This window comes from Manacus candei, unplaced genomic scaffold (assembly GCF_025592945.1).
Source record: "Manacus candei isolate 608988 ecotype Guabito, Panama unplaced genomic scaffold, ASM2559294v1 h1tg000014l, whole genome shotgun sequence".
Lineage (NCBI taxonomy): Eukaryota > Metazoa > Chordata > Aves > Passeriformes > Pipridae > Manacus > Manacus candei.
This window is the reverse complement of record NW_026138062.1, coordinates 34,746,114-34,766,101: the sequence shown is the minus strand read 5'-3', so window position 1 is coordinate 34,766,101 and position 19,988 is coordinate 34,746,114. Positions and strand designations below refer to the sequence as shown.

The 19,988-nt window shown below is 39.5% G+C and overlaps 1 protein-coding gene across 5 annotated transcripts in view; it reads right to left on the bottom strand.

Moving 5' to 3' along the window:
- The window catches only part of ATP8A2 (ATPase phospholipid transporting 8A2), a 330,711-nt gene that overhangs the window by 157,089 nt on the left and 153,634 nt on the right, over nucleotides 1-19,988 (bottom strand). For all 5 annotated transcript variants that reach the window (XM_051780106.1, XM_051780107.1, XM_051780110.1 and 2 more), the window contains 2 exons: nucleotides 5,254-5,437; nucleotides 958-1,068 (listed from right to left, as the gene is read on the bottom strand). In XM_051780106.1, the coding sequence (XP_051636066.1) occupies nucleotides 958-1,068; nucleotides 5,254-5,437 (295 nt within the window). The remainder of the gene's footprint in view (nucleotides 1-957; nucleotides 1,069-5,253; nucleotides 5,438-19,988) is intronic.

Here is a 19,988-nt window from a genome sequence, read left to right as displayed (position 1 = left end):
AATGTTGCATTTTTCCTATCTGTCAACCTCATTCATGGCTGCTAAACTGCAGAAAGAAATAGAAAACCTAATATATATATATATACACACACACACAGGCTTATATTGATAAAAGTGATGAACACTGTGGAAATTGCTGTACCAAGTGATTACTTGATACTCAACTGACCAAACCACTGAATTCAAGTTCCTCATGTGCTTCTAAGCAACAGCACATGATAAAAATCCCTTCTTGATACTTCTTAAATTCAAGACTATATTTTGCAGCATGAGAACTACACTCCTGTCTAAGCAGGTTGAAATGCAATGTATTAATGGTAATAACAGTATTCAGCTCTCTTTAAAATCCAGTTTCACTACTTGACATCTTCAGGCAATTAATTTTCAAAAGACAGTTAGTTACCTTTTAATTATGAAATCAAATAACCTGACTGATTTTATCATTTCACTGGCACTGTAGGGCAAAATTATGTCTTCTCTTTCCAAAAAACAAGGCAAACTAATTTCAGTTCCAGCTAATCTACACTTTGTAATTTGGAAACAACAGCTATAATTTTGCCTGGTTTACTATTTGTCTATAGAGTTTTTCCCAATTCTATCAGACTTTTGATTTAAATTAGCCCCAAATTCAAGTTTTTATAAATATAAGGTCTACTTGAAATGTTTCCATGAATACAAAGATGCTTTCAATAAGAATATTTGTACAGAAGAAATTAACTTTGTCCCTGACATCTCATATCCCAGGTTCCACTGTACTGAAACCTTCATTTTTCCTTTTACAAATGTTACAAGATTACAGTCAACTAAATCTGAGGAGGGAAACTGAATTTTAAGTTGTTAAATATGGAAGAAAAAACCCATCATTTTAGCTCAATCCATTTGGATGAGTTTTGCTTTTTATAAGAGAGAATTTGAGCAGTAAGCACCAGTAAGACCCATCCATTTAGTTACTCTTACCTCAATAATATACAAAACCACATTTTTGTAGAAGCAATACAGAATGCATTTGGTAACTCGATTGTAACTCCAAGCACCATGGACCAACAACAGCTTCTCCAAGTAGGCAAACTGAAAGACAGAAAAGAAGTATTCACATGTATGAAGAATTGTTAAAAAAAATTGGAATAAAGTAAATCCCTGCACTCAGGAAAAAAAAAATCCTCAAATCAGATACGAAAGCTATTCAAGTGCAAACTTAAATAGCTTAGCAGTACATGCAAAAAACAACACATAAACAGGTAGCATCCTTTCTGTAAGAAAACTTCTGAATGTTTTAAAGTGTTCTTCACTGGCTTGTATCAGCAAAAAGTCTTCAACTGGTATTCCATTCCTATAGTTCAATGGCTTACAAGGTTCAGAGTCTCTTTTCTCTGTGTTAAAAGAACAGTCTAATAATTAGAACTGTCTTGAAATGATATAAAGTGCACAAGGGGGAACAAAAGTGGAAAAAAAGATGCATAGAGTCATTTACAGAGAATAGATATTTACATTAGCATTTCCACCATACAAAATGTATGCGATCATGTGTTATAGAAAGCACCTAAAATATTGTATAAGGAGCATAAATATATATATATATATATATATATATATATATATATATATATATATATATATATATATATATATATATATATAAAGGGCATTTGCCAAAAAGGGCAAGTAAATAAGTCTTGTACAAATGAGTACCTTTTAATGCTAGTTTGAACCACAGATAGAGTTCAAACTCAACTTTTTTGAAAATCGAACTTTTATAGAACCAGTCTCATAATCCAGCCTGGGAAATGCATCATTTTCTACTGATGGTTTTGTTAGTCAATTTTTTTTATGGCCTGAAGCATTCCTCTGTCCAGCTCCCCAGCTGAAACTGGTGACTGTGTTTACTGTTTAGTACGTGTGTACCTGAAGGCATCTGGGACACTAAGGTGGGACCATTATTGTGCTTTGCTTCCTTTTCCACAAAGTGACTTGTCTGCCTAAATTTAGATTCTATATAATTTATTTTAACTAAAACTTATTTGAAACTGAAAGCTAAAGTAATGAGTTAGGACTGTCAAGAGAGAGCTCTGGTCCCATGCTTTCCAGCACTGAAATCACTGAACCACAAATCCTGTAAGGGCAGCCCCTCTCCCATGCATCAGCAACTCAGATTTGTTAGGATATGCCAGTAAAGAAGGAGAGAAAACAAAAATGAACCAAGTTTCATGGTTCAGTCTCTGCCCAACTTGAGCCAGGACTGAAACTGGGAGACTCACAAGGGAGTAGCTGACCTATTAGACACCTAATACCTCAAGTTAATATGCAGGACAGCAACAACTTTCCTCATCAAAATCACTAACAAAACACATCAGAGGTGATGGGAAACTTGCCACTATGTCTTTAAAAGTCACCCCAAACCTCTCATAGAGTGTAGCTGGACACACCCTGAAAACTTGTCTCTGCTGAAACTAAGGATTGGCCATTTTGGATGTAGTCTTCTCTGGAGCTCAGGGCAGGAAAAATCCTACCATTAATTTTCTCATCTGTGCTCTCATGAAAATGAGCGCATTGCAGAACTGCAGAACACAGTAAGGAAGGTACTCACAGCCTAAATAACGTGCTGAGCCTGCTCACACTGGTGAAGAGTTCCACTACGACATGGCAAAGAATTAAATTTGTTTTGACGCTGAAATTATGCAAATGCACAGCTACTGGCACAGAGTAACAGTACAGACAGGGGCTCTACTACAACACTGCCCTTGTTTGGACACTCCTGTATTTAGAGAGTTTTAAATCAGCAGGGAACATTACGACCATCTGGCCAGCCTTCCTGTGAAACAGTTTGTGTAAGCTTTCACAGTCTCTATATCGACCCTAGCATAACTTCTTTCATACAGAGATTATCTTCTAGAAAGATACCTCTATCTTGACTGAAGGGTGTGCTGATGGCATGCTGGGGGGTTTTAAGACAGTGAAAATGCATACTCAATACAAGCAAATTTTTCCAAAGAAGAAAACTGAAATAAGAACATTTGTTGAAAAAGGCAGCTTTCCTAATTAAGAAAAGGGAACAGTCCCTAGACACCAGATGTTCTCTGGATTAAGATGATAAAGCTAGTTACTGAGGAAAAAAGTTATTAAAGTCTATTACCGTCTCACTAAACAGTTAGATCATTTGATTTGGGAATTCTCTAAATAGAGATCACTGGTACAATTTCATTTAAAGGGAAAAGGATGATTCAAACAGATGCTCCTTGCACCTGTGGAAGCTATTTGGAGCGGAGTCAGACCTAAGTTGGCTTTTTATTTTTGTTTGGTTTATGCTTTGATTTTCCCTGGAATCCCGAATGAGCCTATATAGAGACTTTCTCTTCTATAAGTGCCTACTTCTGGCACCACTGCATTTGAAATACCATTTGAACATGAGATGCTACATTAGAGTGGTCGTCTTAAATTACTCAATAAGAACATACTCTGCCTTCAAGGCATGCACATACAGTAACACTTTAGTGGGAGTTATGTGTCTTTGCTGAAAGAAACATACTCCACGGAGATCGAGTTTTTCTTTTGAACACTTTTTTTTTTTAAAGCCCACATTACCACACAGTATTAGTCTCCCTTACAAGAGGGATTTCTTTATATGTTTTCTAATCAGCAAAGCACTTCTACACAATCACAAAAAATACAGTTCCACAGTGTTTTAGTGATTTTTGAAAGGTACAATTCTGTGCTGGTGGGACCAGCTTTTATTTCATATTGAACTAAAAAGATTAATTCCTATGTTCAGTAACTCACTAACTGGACTTTAAACCAAAAGCAACTTCCACATTCTAACACTAAACGAAAATACAGGGGATTTTGTTAATGCAGAAGCAAAACATGAACATGGAATTATTTCTCCAGATTTAATGCTACTGCAACACAAAAGTAATTCAGTGTGTAGGGTCTTCCATGGATAAACTCTCACTGCTTATGCTTAGTTATTAAAATAAAAGTAAAAAATTATCTGAGGAAGTCAAAGTAAAGAGCATTCGATTAAATTATACAGCAGAAGCAACATTTAATCCTCAGAAATTAAAAATGAAAAAGTCATTACAAGATACCATGGACAATGATTTTGGCATTCCCTATAATGCTATACATTTGAAATAGGCAACTCTTTATGACAGAGTAAGTACTTGACAGAACTGCCTAAAATTCTCAAGATAAATTTGGTGAAAGGTCTCAGTTATTCAAACCTGATACTGCGTGTGCTTCATCTGACTGCAGTACAGAGCAGCAATTCGAGAGTGCCACTTTGCTTCTCAGCAGGGTTAACACAATAAACAGTTATGTGTGCAAACAACACTTAGCCAAACCTTTTTGAAACATCACCTGCTACTGAAACTATCAAAAGATGGTAGTATTTCATGTCACTTGGTAGAACAAATCTGCCTACACCCTGCCAGAAGGGAACATTAGCTGAAGTTCACAGATCACTGAAGAGACAGTGGATTGATCTCTCTTCCATCAGCTCCATCTGTTTTTGCCCTTCATCAGTCTCAAACACATACACAGAGCACTTCAGCTGTAAATAGTATTAAGAGGATGTCCAGCAACTGAAGCACCTCCTTCCTTTCTTCTGTTTTTTTTAAAGTCTTTATTCTACATCTTGTTTTTTCAGTAATACAATAAAAAAGGCAAAAAGGCTTTTAACTCTCCTTTTTAGCTCAAGTAATCAGTGCTGAATTGGATGGAATAGTTTGGGAGCACTCACCCAAATAACAATCAAAATAACATACGTAAAATGAAAACACTGTACAGCCCTCTAGAACTGTGACCAATTCTTGGATGCACCACAGGAGTGAGTGGAATAAAAATAAAGGAGGAGACACCTCTAAGAACTGCCAAACAGCCAAACTCTCACACATCTGGTTATAAGCCCTACTCGTAGTAAGAGAAAAGAGCTTGCAACAAGACAGATAAGTTACTTAAAAGCATATTAACACAAGCACCACAGAAAGTGCTTCCCCCAATTACTCAAGAACCAAGATACTGCACAGCTATTAGGAGGAAGCTAAAACTTTGAAGAGAGGTAGAGCTTTGCCCTGAAGAATGCAAAACAATAACAAATTTCCAAAATACACCCAAAATATGTTTTAGACAGGTGCCTGGAAAAGGAAACAAGCAGAGATGCTTCTAGTTTGAAGGGGAGAAGAAGCCATCAAGCTCTACATTGCTGCACAGTGCATTTCTGACAAGATGATATGGCAGTTGCTCTTTTTCGCATCTGACCTGTGCAATGGCATAATCCGAGCAATTGGTTGCCTGCATGCCCTCATTGCCACTGATCCCCACTCCAACGTGAGCTGTCTGGATCATTCCTACGTCATTGGCACCATCCCCAATGGCAAGTGTTATGGCATTGACGTGTTTCTTGACCATGTCTACTATTTCGGACTTCTGTAGAGGAGATACTCTGAAAAGGAAAGAAAAAGGTGTCAGTGTCTCACATGCTAAGCTATGTGCCTTTCCCAAAAGGACAGCTGTAATCTACATTAAGAAATAATCAAAGGGCAGTTGCTGGGAAGTTTCTTTATTCAACAACTAACTACGCTTCAGAACTTGTGCCAAGCTATTTCAGAAGGAAAAAGTAGCTTTAAAAATAGTTTCACATTCTACTTGTTCGTATCTGATGCAAAAGAGACCAAACCGATACTAAAGATTTCAAAGTTTTGTTTTCCTTCCACAGCACCTCCTAATACTCTTTGACATACACCAGTGATTCTATATTGCAACACTGGAGAAGTGACTTTTGTCTTCAGCTATGACAGTTTCCAGATTAACGGTGCAGGCTTCCCTGTCTGCTATCAACACTGCATCACTATCCAGGAGAAGAAAGACCACTAACACATACAGAGACATTTTCAATGGTTTGGCGAAAGGTACCGCAGGCTTACCTTATTATTAAACCAGTTCTGTTTAATCTCTTTATTAGTGATCTCAGTAAGGGGATCGAGGACACCCTCAGTCAGTTTGCAGACAACACCAAGTTTGGTGAGAGTGTTGATCTACTCAAAGGCAGGAAGGTTCTGCAGAGGGATCTGGACAGGTTGGATTGATGGGCTGAGGCCAATTGTATGAGGCTCAACAAGACCAAGCACTTTGTCCTGCACTTGGGCCACAACAGCCCCCTGCAGTGCTGCAAGCTGGGGGCTGGAAAGCTGTCCAGCAAAAAAGGACTGGGGGTATTGGTTGACAATGGCTGAATATAAGTCAGCAGTGTGTCCAAGTACACAAGGAGGTCAATGGCATCCTGGCTTGTACCACCAATAGTGTGGCCAGCAGGACGAGGGCAGTGATGGTTTCCCTGTACCCAGCACTGGTGAGGCCACACCTTGAGTCCTATGTTCAGTTTTGGGCTCCTCACCATGAAGACATGGAGGTGCTGGATAAAGTCCAGAGAAGGGCAATGAAGCTGGTGAAGGGGCTGGAGCACAAGTCTTAGAAGGAGCAGCTAGGGGAGCTGTGGTTTTTCAGCCTGGAGAAAAGGAGGCTTGCGGCAGGGTAACACACCCTGTCACTCTCTACAGCCATCACCAAGATGGTAGCAAGGTGGGGGTCTCCTGCACCAGGTAAAAAGTGACAATGGCAAGAGGAAATGGCCTCAAGTTGTGTCAGGGAAGGTTTAGTTTGGATATTAGGAAAAATTTCTTCAGGGAAAGGGTTGACAAGCAAATGGTGGAGTCACCATCCCTGGAAGTATTTAAAAAGCATGTAGATGTGGCACTTAGAGCCATGGCTTAGTGGTGGACTTGTCAGTGTTAGGATGATCTTGAAGGTCTCTTCTAACCTAAATGATTCTATTCCCTCCTCCAGCTTAGCTTCCCATTTGCCAAGTCATCTTTCCAATCTCATACTAAGCACATAGAATCTATCAGAAAGCATAAGGCCACCTCCTAATCTTACACAGGCCTTGTGTTCTGGTGCAACTCTGACTTCAGTGATGATGTTACTCAATTCCAACTCAAAAACAAAAGGCTGACTCCATGACATCTGAATATTCTTATCAAATTTATTGGCAGTTACTTTAACCTGATCCTTCTCTCATTTTATATCAGTTTCAAGTCAACAAAAATTCACGGAATTCAAAAGAGTTGAGCTAGTCTAAACCACGCAAAAGTGGAAAAATACTCAGGACTAGATTTCTAAATTAAAGAAGACACCCAAAATGCCCTTTTGTCATGGACAAGGTGGATCAGGTTACCAAATCATGAGGTATTGTGGAAATACCTATGCATAGATTAAACATTTCCATTCTAACCCTATCTGTACAAACAACTCTAATTCCTTTCCCCATCACTTTTACTTATAGTTCCAAATCATTTTATATTTCCTTAAATAAAGCTTTAGACAAAACTTCTCCACATCTCAAGTCAGTCACATATCACTCCAGAAAAAGAATGTAACTGATATCTAAAAGCTTTACTATTAAAATAAGGGGAGAACGGGGAGCTTGGGGAATAGGGGAGACAGAGGGTTTTTTACACAGCATTTTTTCTAGAGGCTATTTCCTGTGCGAGCAACTTACACAGTCCTTTAATACACCCAACTGGATTACTGCTGATCAAAAAAAGCAGAGCTATCTTGTCCAGCATTATGTTTTATGGCCTTGATTTTTTTTAGTAAATACCTAAATACGTATTTTATTAGTAAATCACTCTTAAAATAATTTGATGGGTAATTTGGGGAAAAAGAAATTTGCTGGGCTGAAACTTCATATGTGAATTAAACCACCTGAGAAGCCTAGCAGCTGTCCTGTTCCTAAAAGCCGAATACAGGAAAAAGTTGACTGAGCCATAAAATTTACTTAATACCATTGGATAGATTTATGAAGAACTCTGTTACCTGGCAGTGAAAACACCTGTGGGCACTATAGAAGCCCAGTTAAAGTACCAACACAAAACCCCAATGCACTTATCAACCTAGGGTGCATGAAAGGTGTTGGTTTGTAATTATAAAGCAGTTCTATCATCCACACACTCTCCTCCCTCTCCCCCCAGTATTCACACAATAAAATACTGAAGTATGGAGCAAGGAGTCAAAGGGACTTCAAGCCACAAAACGTGCACTCCAGAGGGACATGGAGCCAGTTCTGCAGGGCTTGGATTGATAAGCACACAGACCCTCCTCACCAGCCCCAGGGACACCTCCAGTGCACAGGACCATATACATTTGGCAGTCCCCTCCTGCAATTATTCTTCACAGCAGAGTATTATGCATATCTGCTAACACCCTTTTCAGACATACACATCTCTCGGAAGCTCAGTTTCTGTTCACTTCTCAGTTATGTAGCAACAGAAATAGCTAAGAAGCTCCCTAGTTTCAAAAATGCTTAAAGGAGCATGGGAAGGAAAAAGGACAGAACGTGAACAGCATCTCTGATTCTGTAGTTTAAACAGACACTTCAGACATGACCAAAATGTGGCAGAGATGCTGAAGCTTGTTCCAGTGTAGTTTAGCTGGGACAGGTCAAGCAAGCTAACACAGGCTGTATTCACTCCTGTGCCTGCAGTGTAGTTTTTAAGTGAACTTTGCCATCAATGACAATTGTGACAATGATTACTTGGCAAGTCAATGGAAGTCTCTATAGAAATGTATTTATCAACTACTATGTAATGTACACAGAGTATGCTTTAACTGTCTTGACCAAATTAAATTTAATTATATCCACAGTTATATAACACTCAGTTAATGTTTAACATCCCTATTTGCCTAGTAAGACTAAACAAACTACCAGAAACACTACATATGCATTTTAAATGCCACAAATATTTATGCACTTGGTTTAAGAAGATGAAATCTAAGACAAGACTTCAGCACAAAGTGTTACTTCATTATAGTTGTTTCTTCTAAAAAGCAGCTTTTTAGCAAGCATCCTCTTTGACACTTTCCCCATCAAATACAGCCCACAACTCCAGAGAATACATTTTGCTGCACACAGTACATTAACTACAGAAGTTGCAATTGAGATGGCTACTGATTTCCTGAGGGGTTTTACACCCCTCCTCCTTCAACTCACTCTCTCAGCCTCCAAACCTCTTCTGCTCCTAATAATCTGTTTGGTACCAACGCACTGCATTAGATAACATTAATCCCCTTAGCCAGATGATCAGAGCTGTGGTCCAATTCTCCACATTTGGTAAGCTGTCTACATGATGACTGAAGATTATAGCACAGGATACTATTAATGTGCAGCTTCCCCCAGGTGATATCTTGGAAGGGGAGGAGGAATAGACAAGTTCACAAAGATTGCAGACAAATGTATAAGTTCAAAGTAAAAAGTGCACGAAAAGAACTAACTATTTGGAAAAAAAAAATCTGCAGTGACAGGCAACTATTGGTACTTATCATTTGATGGAACATCCCTGGCTTTCACAGCAGAGCTCACTGTAGCAATATCAGGATATATGCCTTGCCTTGATATACACTCAAGTATGAATTAAGCTGTGAATAAAACATCAGTTGCATTCAAATCATCTGCTTACTCATGTACTCATTCACTGATCAGACAGCAATGCTTCTTATAAAGGTTCTTCAAGTGCAACTCAAGAGTTCACTGGAAATATTTGTTTATACTGAAGTTATTTTTATTACCTCTGTTGAAAAATATGTTTCCCAACAGATACAATCGACTTTTTGTAGACTGGTTGTCTCTTTTACACATACTCCAGGGAAAAAAAAGTCAAGTTTCAAGAACCACAACTGTAGCTGCCAGATCGAGTCTTCAGATTCTTGCTCAAACTGCTTCCCTGACAATCTGAATTTAACCTACTCAGGCTGCAGAGAGCCTGAGCTCAAGACTTCACCTTTATAAAGTGTTTAGCATTCAACATCTAGCTTTGCAATATAAAGTGTTCACGGATGATGGAAGGGATATATGAAGCTAAGTGTCAGCCATACAACAGTTCTGGTCCTCGCCCACCTCTGGGACTTTCTTCCAGTAGCCTTGCTCTTGAAAGAGTAAAAGCTAATACAGAAAAATAGAAGGTTCTCTTTGGACTCAAACCTGCTTAGTCTTTATCAGCACCTTTAACAGATTAACACAAAAAGGAGCTTCCATCCTGAAGGGATGACTAATGCCTTCATACCACATCGCTTCATCTGGAATGGGACAGGTGGAAGCAAGAGAGGGCACAAAGAAGTATACCTTGTGAAAAAACTGGGAAAGAAGTACAGCCCAGAGACAGGGATTCTCAGGAAGATATGGACCTAACTATCCTTAGATCACTTAAATTCATACGGAAACAGGGGAAGGCAGCAAGGGGGCAAGTACTTTTCAGATAACGAAGTACTATATTGTTACTCTCAGTAAATACTTAAATGTCCCTCTTGAACTTAGAGGAAGCTTGTGAAGAAACAGCACAGGGCACAGCGCAGAGCAATAACACAGATGGTTTCCACAGAGGATGTTTTAAGTGGCTTCCCACTGACTTCTGCAGAGCAGCGCCAAATGGCTTTAAACAATAAGTCTGCATTTACTTCTTAAGCCTGAGTACAAATGTTTATGAGCAAACTTCTTACCTGATATGTTTTGTCTGTTCAGAACAATTCTACTTAGACGGTTTAGTCTTAGGTAGTCCTGTAAGGAGCAGGGAGCTGGACTCTATCATTGTTATGGGTCCCTTCAAACTTGAGATATTCTGTGATTTGACTCAGCATTTTGCTGGGAGGTTTGGTCAGCCTTACTTTATTTTTTTAAGAGAGTTTAAACAAGATGAAAATCTTCCAATTTTTTTCATCATGAATACTTTATGGGACGACCAGAGTAATTAATAAATTCGGTCATAATACAGTGAAAGGTTTCACCAAGAAAAAAAACAAACAAAACAAAACAAAACCAACAGCCCACCCCCTAAACCAACAGTTAAGTGATATTTTAAAAAAAAGTATCAAACATTCTATTTAGAAACTCATTTCGGTACCAAAATTTTTTAAAATCCAAAAAGTAAGTAGAAGCAAAACATGCAAACATCCATTTTAACACAGCAAAGCAATGCAATAGAGTTTTAATTTTTAATGTACTTCAACTGATTTAAAACAATCAACTCCTTTACTGCATACTTTCTGCAATCTGGCAAGGCAGCTATTCCCAGACTTATTCCCAGACTATATCTAATACACCAAGACAGATGCAGTCACACATGAGATGGGAAAGATGCAATCAGCACAAATAGCCCTATATCACATTGGTCAGCTACACACCACATGATACTGTCAGCAAGAAGTGATGAACAGTTTCTTAATTCTGTTCCTTTGTGTATCTGTATTTATTGCAGTTACAGACACATGACAGCAACTGAAAATAATACTTTTCACACAAGGTCCTTAAACTACAGTTGCTTAAACTGCAGACATTTTGAAGTATACAGAACTAAACCACAGATCAGAAATAGAAATGCAGTATTTTGGAAAATAATTAGTTTTATTTATTGCATTCAAGTCTAAAGGACCAAATGAAGACAGGGTTCTGATAGAGAACTAGCAACTGCAACTATCAACTCTTTATAAAAAGAGACATGATCAATAAAGAACAAAACAAGTGAACTCTAATTAGAGTCCTTTTATCTGTAAGATATAGGCACAAAAAAGAGTAAGTTATAAGAGATCAGTTTATATCTAGTCCATCTTACAAGGACCATGAAGAGACGAGCTCTTCCACACCTAAACAAGGCAGAGTTTGACACTTAGTCTCAGCCACGTCCTCTGTTCTGTCTACATGTATTGGTTTTTGGGGGGACTTGTTTGTGTCCTCTCCACAAAAAAAAAAGAGACTAAAACATTTCTGTTGAAGACTGCATACATTCAACACCCCCAATTCAATACAAAATTAAAAATTAAGACATTCTTACCCACATTTTAAATTTTTAATGTTTATTCGTGCAAAGAGGAAGGCAAAAAAGGAAGCTGTTTCAAGTGCTACCTTCTTCAGCTTCCATGCTGTAACAGGTACAAACAACGGCATTAATGTCTTTAACATGAAACGTGAATTTGATACTCTACTTCCTTGAAATGCCTTGTTAATGCAACACAAAAGGCCCTTAAGAGTCTACTCTTTATTGCAGTGAACATGATTTTACCCTATTCCATCAACAAATACACTCGTACTTCAAAAAGCTCAGTGACCTCATCTTCAGAAAAGGCAGATGAGAGACAGCCTAGAAAGCTGACAGCTATCAATACTGTCACATAAGTGTATGCATTGGTTCCCAGAAAAATAAGCAAGATAAATTAACACACCACGAACAGTAATGCTCAGAAAGAAAGAAACGTTACAATGGCATCACATTTAGCAGTTCTTAAATACAGTGATTTATCCTGACATACACCAGGATGCAGATCTCAACCATGAGTCATCCAAACAAGGGTTAGGCTTGAATTGCAGTCATCATGTTCTTGAGATATCTTGGATAGACTTCTGTGAAACCCACACAGAAGAAAAGTGAACAAAAGCACAAACACATCACACTGACTCAAAATGTGCATCACATCGAATGCTTTATATTTACTAATTGCTCTGAAATTCCTTCCCCTGCTGACAACTTTCATAGGGGGTGGCTCTGGTGCAGTACAGAGAGTCAGCACAACTCCAGAGACAGCACTGAGTGAAATGATGGATAATTTAATGTCCATAAAAAAGCACCAAGGGCACTTGATGCATCCAACTACATTTATGTGTTTTCAATGGAGACATCTCTATCTTCACTTATCATGCCACTTTTTTTTTTAATAGTCAATGGAAAGAAACAGACAGTTCTAGAGTGCAATTCCTCTGGCTTTAGACATGTACTTTCAGGTTGTAGTTCATCTCCTCTTAAAAATGCCCTTTTCAATAACTCATTTGCCATTCACAGTTGCCACTGAAATGATCTCCAGAGGACAAGGGTTAGGAAATAGTCTCTTTATAAGCAGGATTCAATGTATTAAACAGTGTGATATAATACACAACACTTCAGTGAACACAAGGTTAAATTTCAAGTCAGCATCTTCTTCCTCTTTGATATCCCTCCCTGCATGTTTCTGTCTTGATTGCCCTTCCTCCAGCCTGCTTTACAGAGCAATGGTTAAATATGGAAAATCTAGTTTGGAAAACAAGTTATTTGCAAAGTGATGAGTTGGCATAAGCACAGTGTTGAATGAGAGACTATTTTGCATTTTTAACTATAATGGTCACTTAGTGGCAACACATATAATACATTTTTAAAGTGAAATTAACGTATCAAATTGATTTTGGGCTTCCGTCACCCCAAGTTGATTAGGGCACATTCATTTCCAGCCTGAGCAGCTCTCACACAACACAGAAATCGGCCTTTTTCTAATGACAGAGCAAAAAAATTTCAATCTGCAAAACATACATATTAGTGCCTTTATAACCTTGAAGGCATGCACAGAGAGCAAGCACACGTGTTTCACAGGGCAGAGCAGTTTACAGAATTTTGCAATACACGGTGAGATTAAGTGACAATTAACACTATGTCCATTAATAAGCACATCAGCCCATTTATCAAGGCTCTGCCCTGCAGTAAAGCCAAAAGACCCAATGGAATCATGCAGAGCAAAACTCTGAATGATTTATTTTTCACCCCTTCTGTGAAATGTTTCCTGGAATTTAATGTAAGAATACATATAAGCGATCAACTCGCAATTACATGTTACTGTTAAAAAGCCTAGGATTTCTGAATTACATGCTCCTGGAACAGATAAACAGACACAATCTGGAGCAGGGTATCTTAGTCAGTAATTATGGTCACAGGGCTGCAATCATGTGGAGGACCCACTATTCAAAGTGAAAGTACCTCATTGGTAAAAACGTGAAATTTTCAATTTCAGAGTTACCAGTATACCTGAAAAATCAGAGTCATCATGTATCAAGGAAGAAAGGTGGGGTCCCAAAATTTTCATTACAACACCACCAAAATGCAAGTTATTTCCCATACTTCTCCAAAGTTCAGTCTATTTAACAAGAACAAAACGCCTACAAGTAAAGTCTCTAAATCATTAATACTTAGAAAAAACCAAAACCCTGAACTTCTACTTTCCATAATCTCTCCACAGCTGGGGAAGCTGAGTACCAGGGTGTTCCTACTAAGATTAAAAATTCAGAAACAATTTTTATATAAAAAAGACAATGACAACTGAAAGTCTGACTGGGATCAGCTCAGTCTTGGTCAACTATTAAATGTGTGCTCTGTCCAAAGCCAGGTTAGGTATTAACTTACAGGAGAACATTCACAGTATTCTCACAACTCCCAAACACAAGCTGAAAAAGGGATCTTGACATTAACCTCTAACGTCAGATTCAATACAAGCAATACTGCTCTAGAATATTACTGCTTTCTTTTTCCTCCTTCCCCTCCTCGTGCTTTTCTTAGCGAAGTCAGTTATACACTAAGTTCATGATTAAATCAAAGCATTAAAGTACAGCATATAGGGGTAAGGGGGTGCTTTTGTACTCATCAGCCACCACCTCTACTTTAAGTTAATACGACCAAATTTACATCAAGAAGATATATTAACAGTATCTCTGCACATAGCCAGCCACTAACATGGCCATATTCTAGGGCACCTGTAACCCTCAAACATGGTTCAACATATCCATATCTTGTTTGAGGTGTGGAAATGTCCTGTGGCTTATGAAAACAACTTTGATTAATAGTAGCTGCCTCTGTAACGGCAAAACAGAAAAACAGCAGAGTGAACACAACTATATTGGTCCCCTGCACCTCTGTTTGTCAAGTACCTTTCAAGCGTGAGGACTGTTGCAGAGAAGAGCACATCAACTAAAGCCATATACGCTGTCACATGAAGCCTAAGTACACCACTTGCTGTAACAATGTTGGCAACTGTTGGGCAAGAGGAGGCCAACCTAGTCTGGTCTCACCTCTGCCAAGCTGCTTGAGTGGTCTGTCCCCAGAAGTCTGTGCAAGCATTTTGGTGCAGTCCAGGTAGAGTCAGAGAGTACTTCAACAGCACAGGATGAACACACACAGTCCAGTGTTCATGCTTGCTTCTTACTGCTCTTACTAACAGTGTATATATGCACAGCCTGAAATGCCTCACACACAAGGAGAAGCCTCACAAAACACAATTTCCTCTGTTTTCCCAAACTTTCACTGACTTTAGAATTATGCCTTGTCACAGTTTGAAACTGCCCCCCCCCCCCCCGAGAGTTGGGGGGCTCAGAGGTGACTGGGTGCCAGGGCAGTGTTCCCTGGAGAGCCAATCGCCACTCATGTTGTTCACTTCTGCCGAAAAATCACATACACACAGCACCGGAAGCTGTTGGCAGTGGTTTTTTCTGTTGGTGTCTGCTGGGTGTAGGTGGAGAAGGCCAGGGGGTGGCTGGGCTCCTTCTTTCCCCCTTCAGAGGGGAAGGGGAGCCCTGCAGCCCCCAACTCTGCCTAGGCCAGAGTTAGAGACAGCATTGGAGTGAGTGTTTGTGAGGGACGCGACTCACAGCACCTGAGGTAAGAGGAGAGGCAGGCTTTGCAGCCAAGCCCTCTCCCCCCTCCTTTCTGCAGTTAAGGCTGGAGGGGGGCTTCTTTTCTTTCCCTCCACTGTAAAGTGGAGGAGAGGCTCAGCATTGAAGCTGAGCCAAGAGACGGGCTGGAGGAGGAGGCCCGGTGCCCGGGAGAAGAATCCCAGGCAAAACTAGAGATGGGCCAAGAGCTCGGGAGTTGCCCTGCCGAAGCTGACTGGGGGCAGCCAAAAACTGACTGACTCAGAGGACACTTGATAACCTGAACTACACTGCAGCAGCCTACGAACCGAGGTATGAGACTGAGAGAGAGAGATCACACAGCAGACTGAGGAGAAAGGACTCAAAGCTACTTTCTTGGACTTCGTGAGGAGGAAAAACTGCAGCAAACAGCTGAAGGTTGGCTAGGGAGTGTTCAGGGGCCCAGAACATTCCCACGAGAGAAAGACTGCATTACCCAGTTTTGGATTTTTGTGGTGGCTCAAACCACCACAGTTAAGAATACAAAACTAGGAGACAAGTCTTCAGAATGTCAGACATTTGCATCTTTACAGAAAGGATGCAAAATGCTGCAGTTCCGGTTTGATAACACACATGCCCATGTCTCACAGGACATGCTTAGTTAATACTAAGTAATTGCTGCCAGGATAGATCATGCTTTCCTCCACCCCTTCTATATAAGGGAATAAAGACAGACGTATGAACAATTATACATAAGGAGCTTTGAAACAGCATAGAGAAAATAGGTGCATTTAAGTTAATCTTTTCCTGAAAGCTAGCAGAACAATATTGCCTAAAGGACCTTCTTTCCTGGAGAGAAAACCAGCTTTGAAACATTTCAGCGGGCATTATAATGAGCCCTTTCCTATTAACTAGTGGTCTTTTAAGGTGAACTGTTGGGCAAATGAGAGGCAGCATGAAGTACCAGTGCATTACCGGGGACAGAGAAGAGCAGATTTCTTTCACATACACTTCTCTACCATGTGTACTCTTAGAAGAGAAGTGTCCTCTCACTGCTACAATGATTTTTAAGCACTGGCCTCCTTCAGACCATTAGTGCCAAAATAATGCTGAATTTGAGTATATCCAAGTCATTAATGCCAAGGAAATTTGAAGTATCAGACAGAGCTACCTTATTATTGCTAATGTAGCACTTAGATCACCCATAGCCTCGGCTACAACTGCAAGAGCTACATGAACCAGACCACATGAAACATCTTGTTAAAAAGATATGATGGAAATTGAGACAAAAAAGGAATTGCTAGAAGTCAAACTGTATTCACTGACACTCTCTATGACTCAAACCAGATTAGAAGTAAAACACCTGGGAGGAAAAACAATGAGTTGCCCAGTGCTGAAAAACAGGCTCTAAAGGAAATAGGAAAGCAGCTTTTTTGAGTTAGATAGGATACTCTCCACATGTACCAGAGCATACCAGTAAGGCTAAGTTGATGCTTTCCTTTTTAAACCCAGCCATGAAAAGCAAGACATTTTACAGTAATTTCTGTTTAGAGAAAGGCTTATAGCTGATGCATGCTCACCTGACTCAATAATACAGCTTTTATAGCAGTATGTAGTCAACTGTCAATTTACACAGTAAATTTTAGTCTATCTTTTTGTTACAAGCTAAGACTTGGAAGCTTAAGTTCACTTACATCTGTTTACTAGATATCAAAAGTTAATAATTTTATATATTTTACATACTGTCAAAATTCAAATAACAGCAATTCATTTTTAAATACAACACACCGAAAAATCCTATAGCCAAACAGGTATTGAGGTAAAAAGTGAATCTCACATTCAAATATGAACTGGTAACTGGAAAGCAAGATCTTAAGACACATTGCAGAAGCTGAACACAGACGTGATAATGCGAAAAGCGCTCATGCTCAACAGACTCAGACATACAACAAATGCCTTCTACAAGCTAGTCTACACTGCAGGATACAAGGTACATAGACACCATCTTCAAATAGACTGTGCCAGAGAGCCTGGGGGGGGAAGAGATGGAGGCAACGCACAAGAGACTGATCTCAAGCCTCTTAAAATCAGATGTGCCAATTGTTTTAGTGACGGCAACTGTGTATGGGAATCCACCATAAGAGTTCTCATGGCACAGTTTGTACTCTAACCACCAAAGAAGCCATCAGCACACATCTTCTAGGTACTGTATTTTCTTAAACTAAGTTTAAAAAGTGATTACACGTTGTATACATCTACACAGTTCTATACACCCTATTTCTCCAAATAGGTTGGAGTAGCCTTGCCAGAAGTTTGCTGGCAGTGATGTGCAAGGTATAATCAAAGGTTTCTACCACAAGATTCCAGGAGGCCACAGCAACTCTAATCTAACTTGAAAGTGTGCAAAACACTCATTTCATGAAGATGGAGAGAGATTTTATGAGCAACTCTCCCAGAAGTATAACGGAAAAACATCAAGATCACAAGCTACTAATAGCCTTACACTCACACTTGATTGTGACTTAAAAATCAAAGCTAACAATTTAGATTACAAAAAAACTTCTATAAAAACAGACTAAATGCCAAAAGTAAATTACTAAATTTTCTGAATGTAAAAAAAATTCCAAACTATTTACATGAAACAAAATAACTCCTTACTCTCTCCATGCACTCGAGTATAACAGTACTGTAGAGACCCTGATATTTAGTTTTTATGAGCACAGATTTTATTCATATTCACATTGTTCATATCCAGTACAAATAATACCCCAAACACAAGCCAACACGTTGAAGCAAGGCACAGCAATTAGCCCAAGTGAGGATCCAAACATTTTAACATATTTGAGACAAAACTAATACATTCTTTGTACAGAATATAGTTCACGGGAACAAGGTCAGATATTCAGTGTCCAATTAGCAATGATCAGAGGTACCATGAGATTCCATCCTGCTCAACATCATCAGTAACCCAGATGCTGACAAAAGGGATATCCCTCAGCAAGTCCACAGATGATGCTGAACTAGGGGGACTAAATTACAAAGAATCAAAGGGCTTTTATTGAAAGGAACCTTCAGAAATTCAGGGACTGAGCCAACATCCTCAAGGAGTTCAGACAGAGAAAGGCAAAGCTCAGCATTTCAGAGAAGAATAACCCCACGTACCAGTGCAGGCTTGGAAATGGTCATCCCATAACGTGGTTATGGTGGGCATCAGGTTCAATGTGAGTCAAAAGTGCATAATTAGTGTGACTGAGACACATCACATACTAGGTAGTGACTCAGGACACAAGAGTGACCAGGATAAAGACACAAGTTATTATCAGCCCTCTCCTCAGCACAGGTGAGGCAAAATCTGTACTACATCCAGGTTTTGAGCCCAAGTTGGAAAGAGGGGAGAGAAAGTTAGAGTCCAGCAGAGAATTCCTAAGATGGTCAGGGGTCTAAAATATATAACCTGTAAGAGGAGGTCGTGTCACTTGGGCTTGTGCTCTTGAGAGGCAGTTTAACAACAAGAGTTGCTAAACTACTACTGCATAACTACTGAAAAATCAGGGTCATCGTGTATCAAGGAAGAAAGGTGAGTTACCTCAAGTCTCCTGTTGCATCAAAAATGAAACAAGGGCCAATGGCCACAGATTGCAAACAGGGACAGTTAGGAGGGATATTTTATGGATGTTTCATGAAGGTGTCGAGCAATGGAAAAGGTCTACCAGAAAGGTTGCAGAACCTCTGTCCAAAAGCTCAACTACAAGAATTTATGGCAAACATGATTGTAGATGACAACCCTGCCTTGAGTGACAGGTTGGACTAGGTCTCCAGAGGTCTCTTCCACCTAGACTGTTCTACACCTGAAGTCTCAGTTTAGTGGTAATGGAGGTACTTCCCTAGTAAAAGACTGAAATGGTCCCTGAAGAGGGTTCCCATGTGGTTATGTCAACAGCCAAGGCCTGGATTTCAAACAAGTACACTTAGTACACATGCTGCCTTGTGTGCTAAAGGTCTCCAGTGAGCCAGCATAACTGGGCACTGCAGTAGAGAAGTGACCTCATCTCCTTCCCCTACACGTAGTCATCATCCCATGTTATTGGAGCATCTTCCCGAGGTAAACAGTCCTCTCCTTCTAGCCTTGCCTTTTTCTCATCCATCAGCACTTCAAACTCTTCTCGCCATCACATCATCCCCTTTCTTTTGCCTGAATAACCCACTGGTACTGAAGTTATATAAATAACCTTGTGCATAATTTCCTTACTTGAATTTTTTGTATTTTAACAGTGGATACATCAGACTTGGCAACTTTTAAGTTAACAGCTCTTTGGGTAGACACTATAAAATTTCTTGGTTATTTTTATGCCACAGACTTTTCAGTTAAAAAATACATCTGGCATAAAAGCCAATCCATCAAAAGAAATAAACATATCTCCTGAGAAAGCTAGACAGCCAGTGTAGACTCAACAGAAACTACTCTGATCCAGCAAAAAAGTTCCACGTGGGAAAGACTGCTTCCAAGAAGGTCAGCTCTCAAAGACTTAGA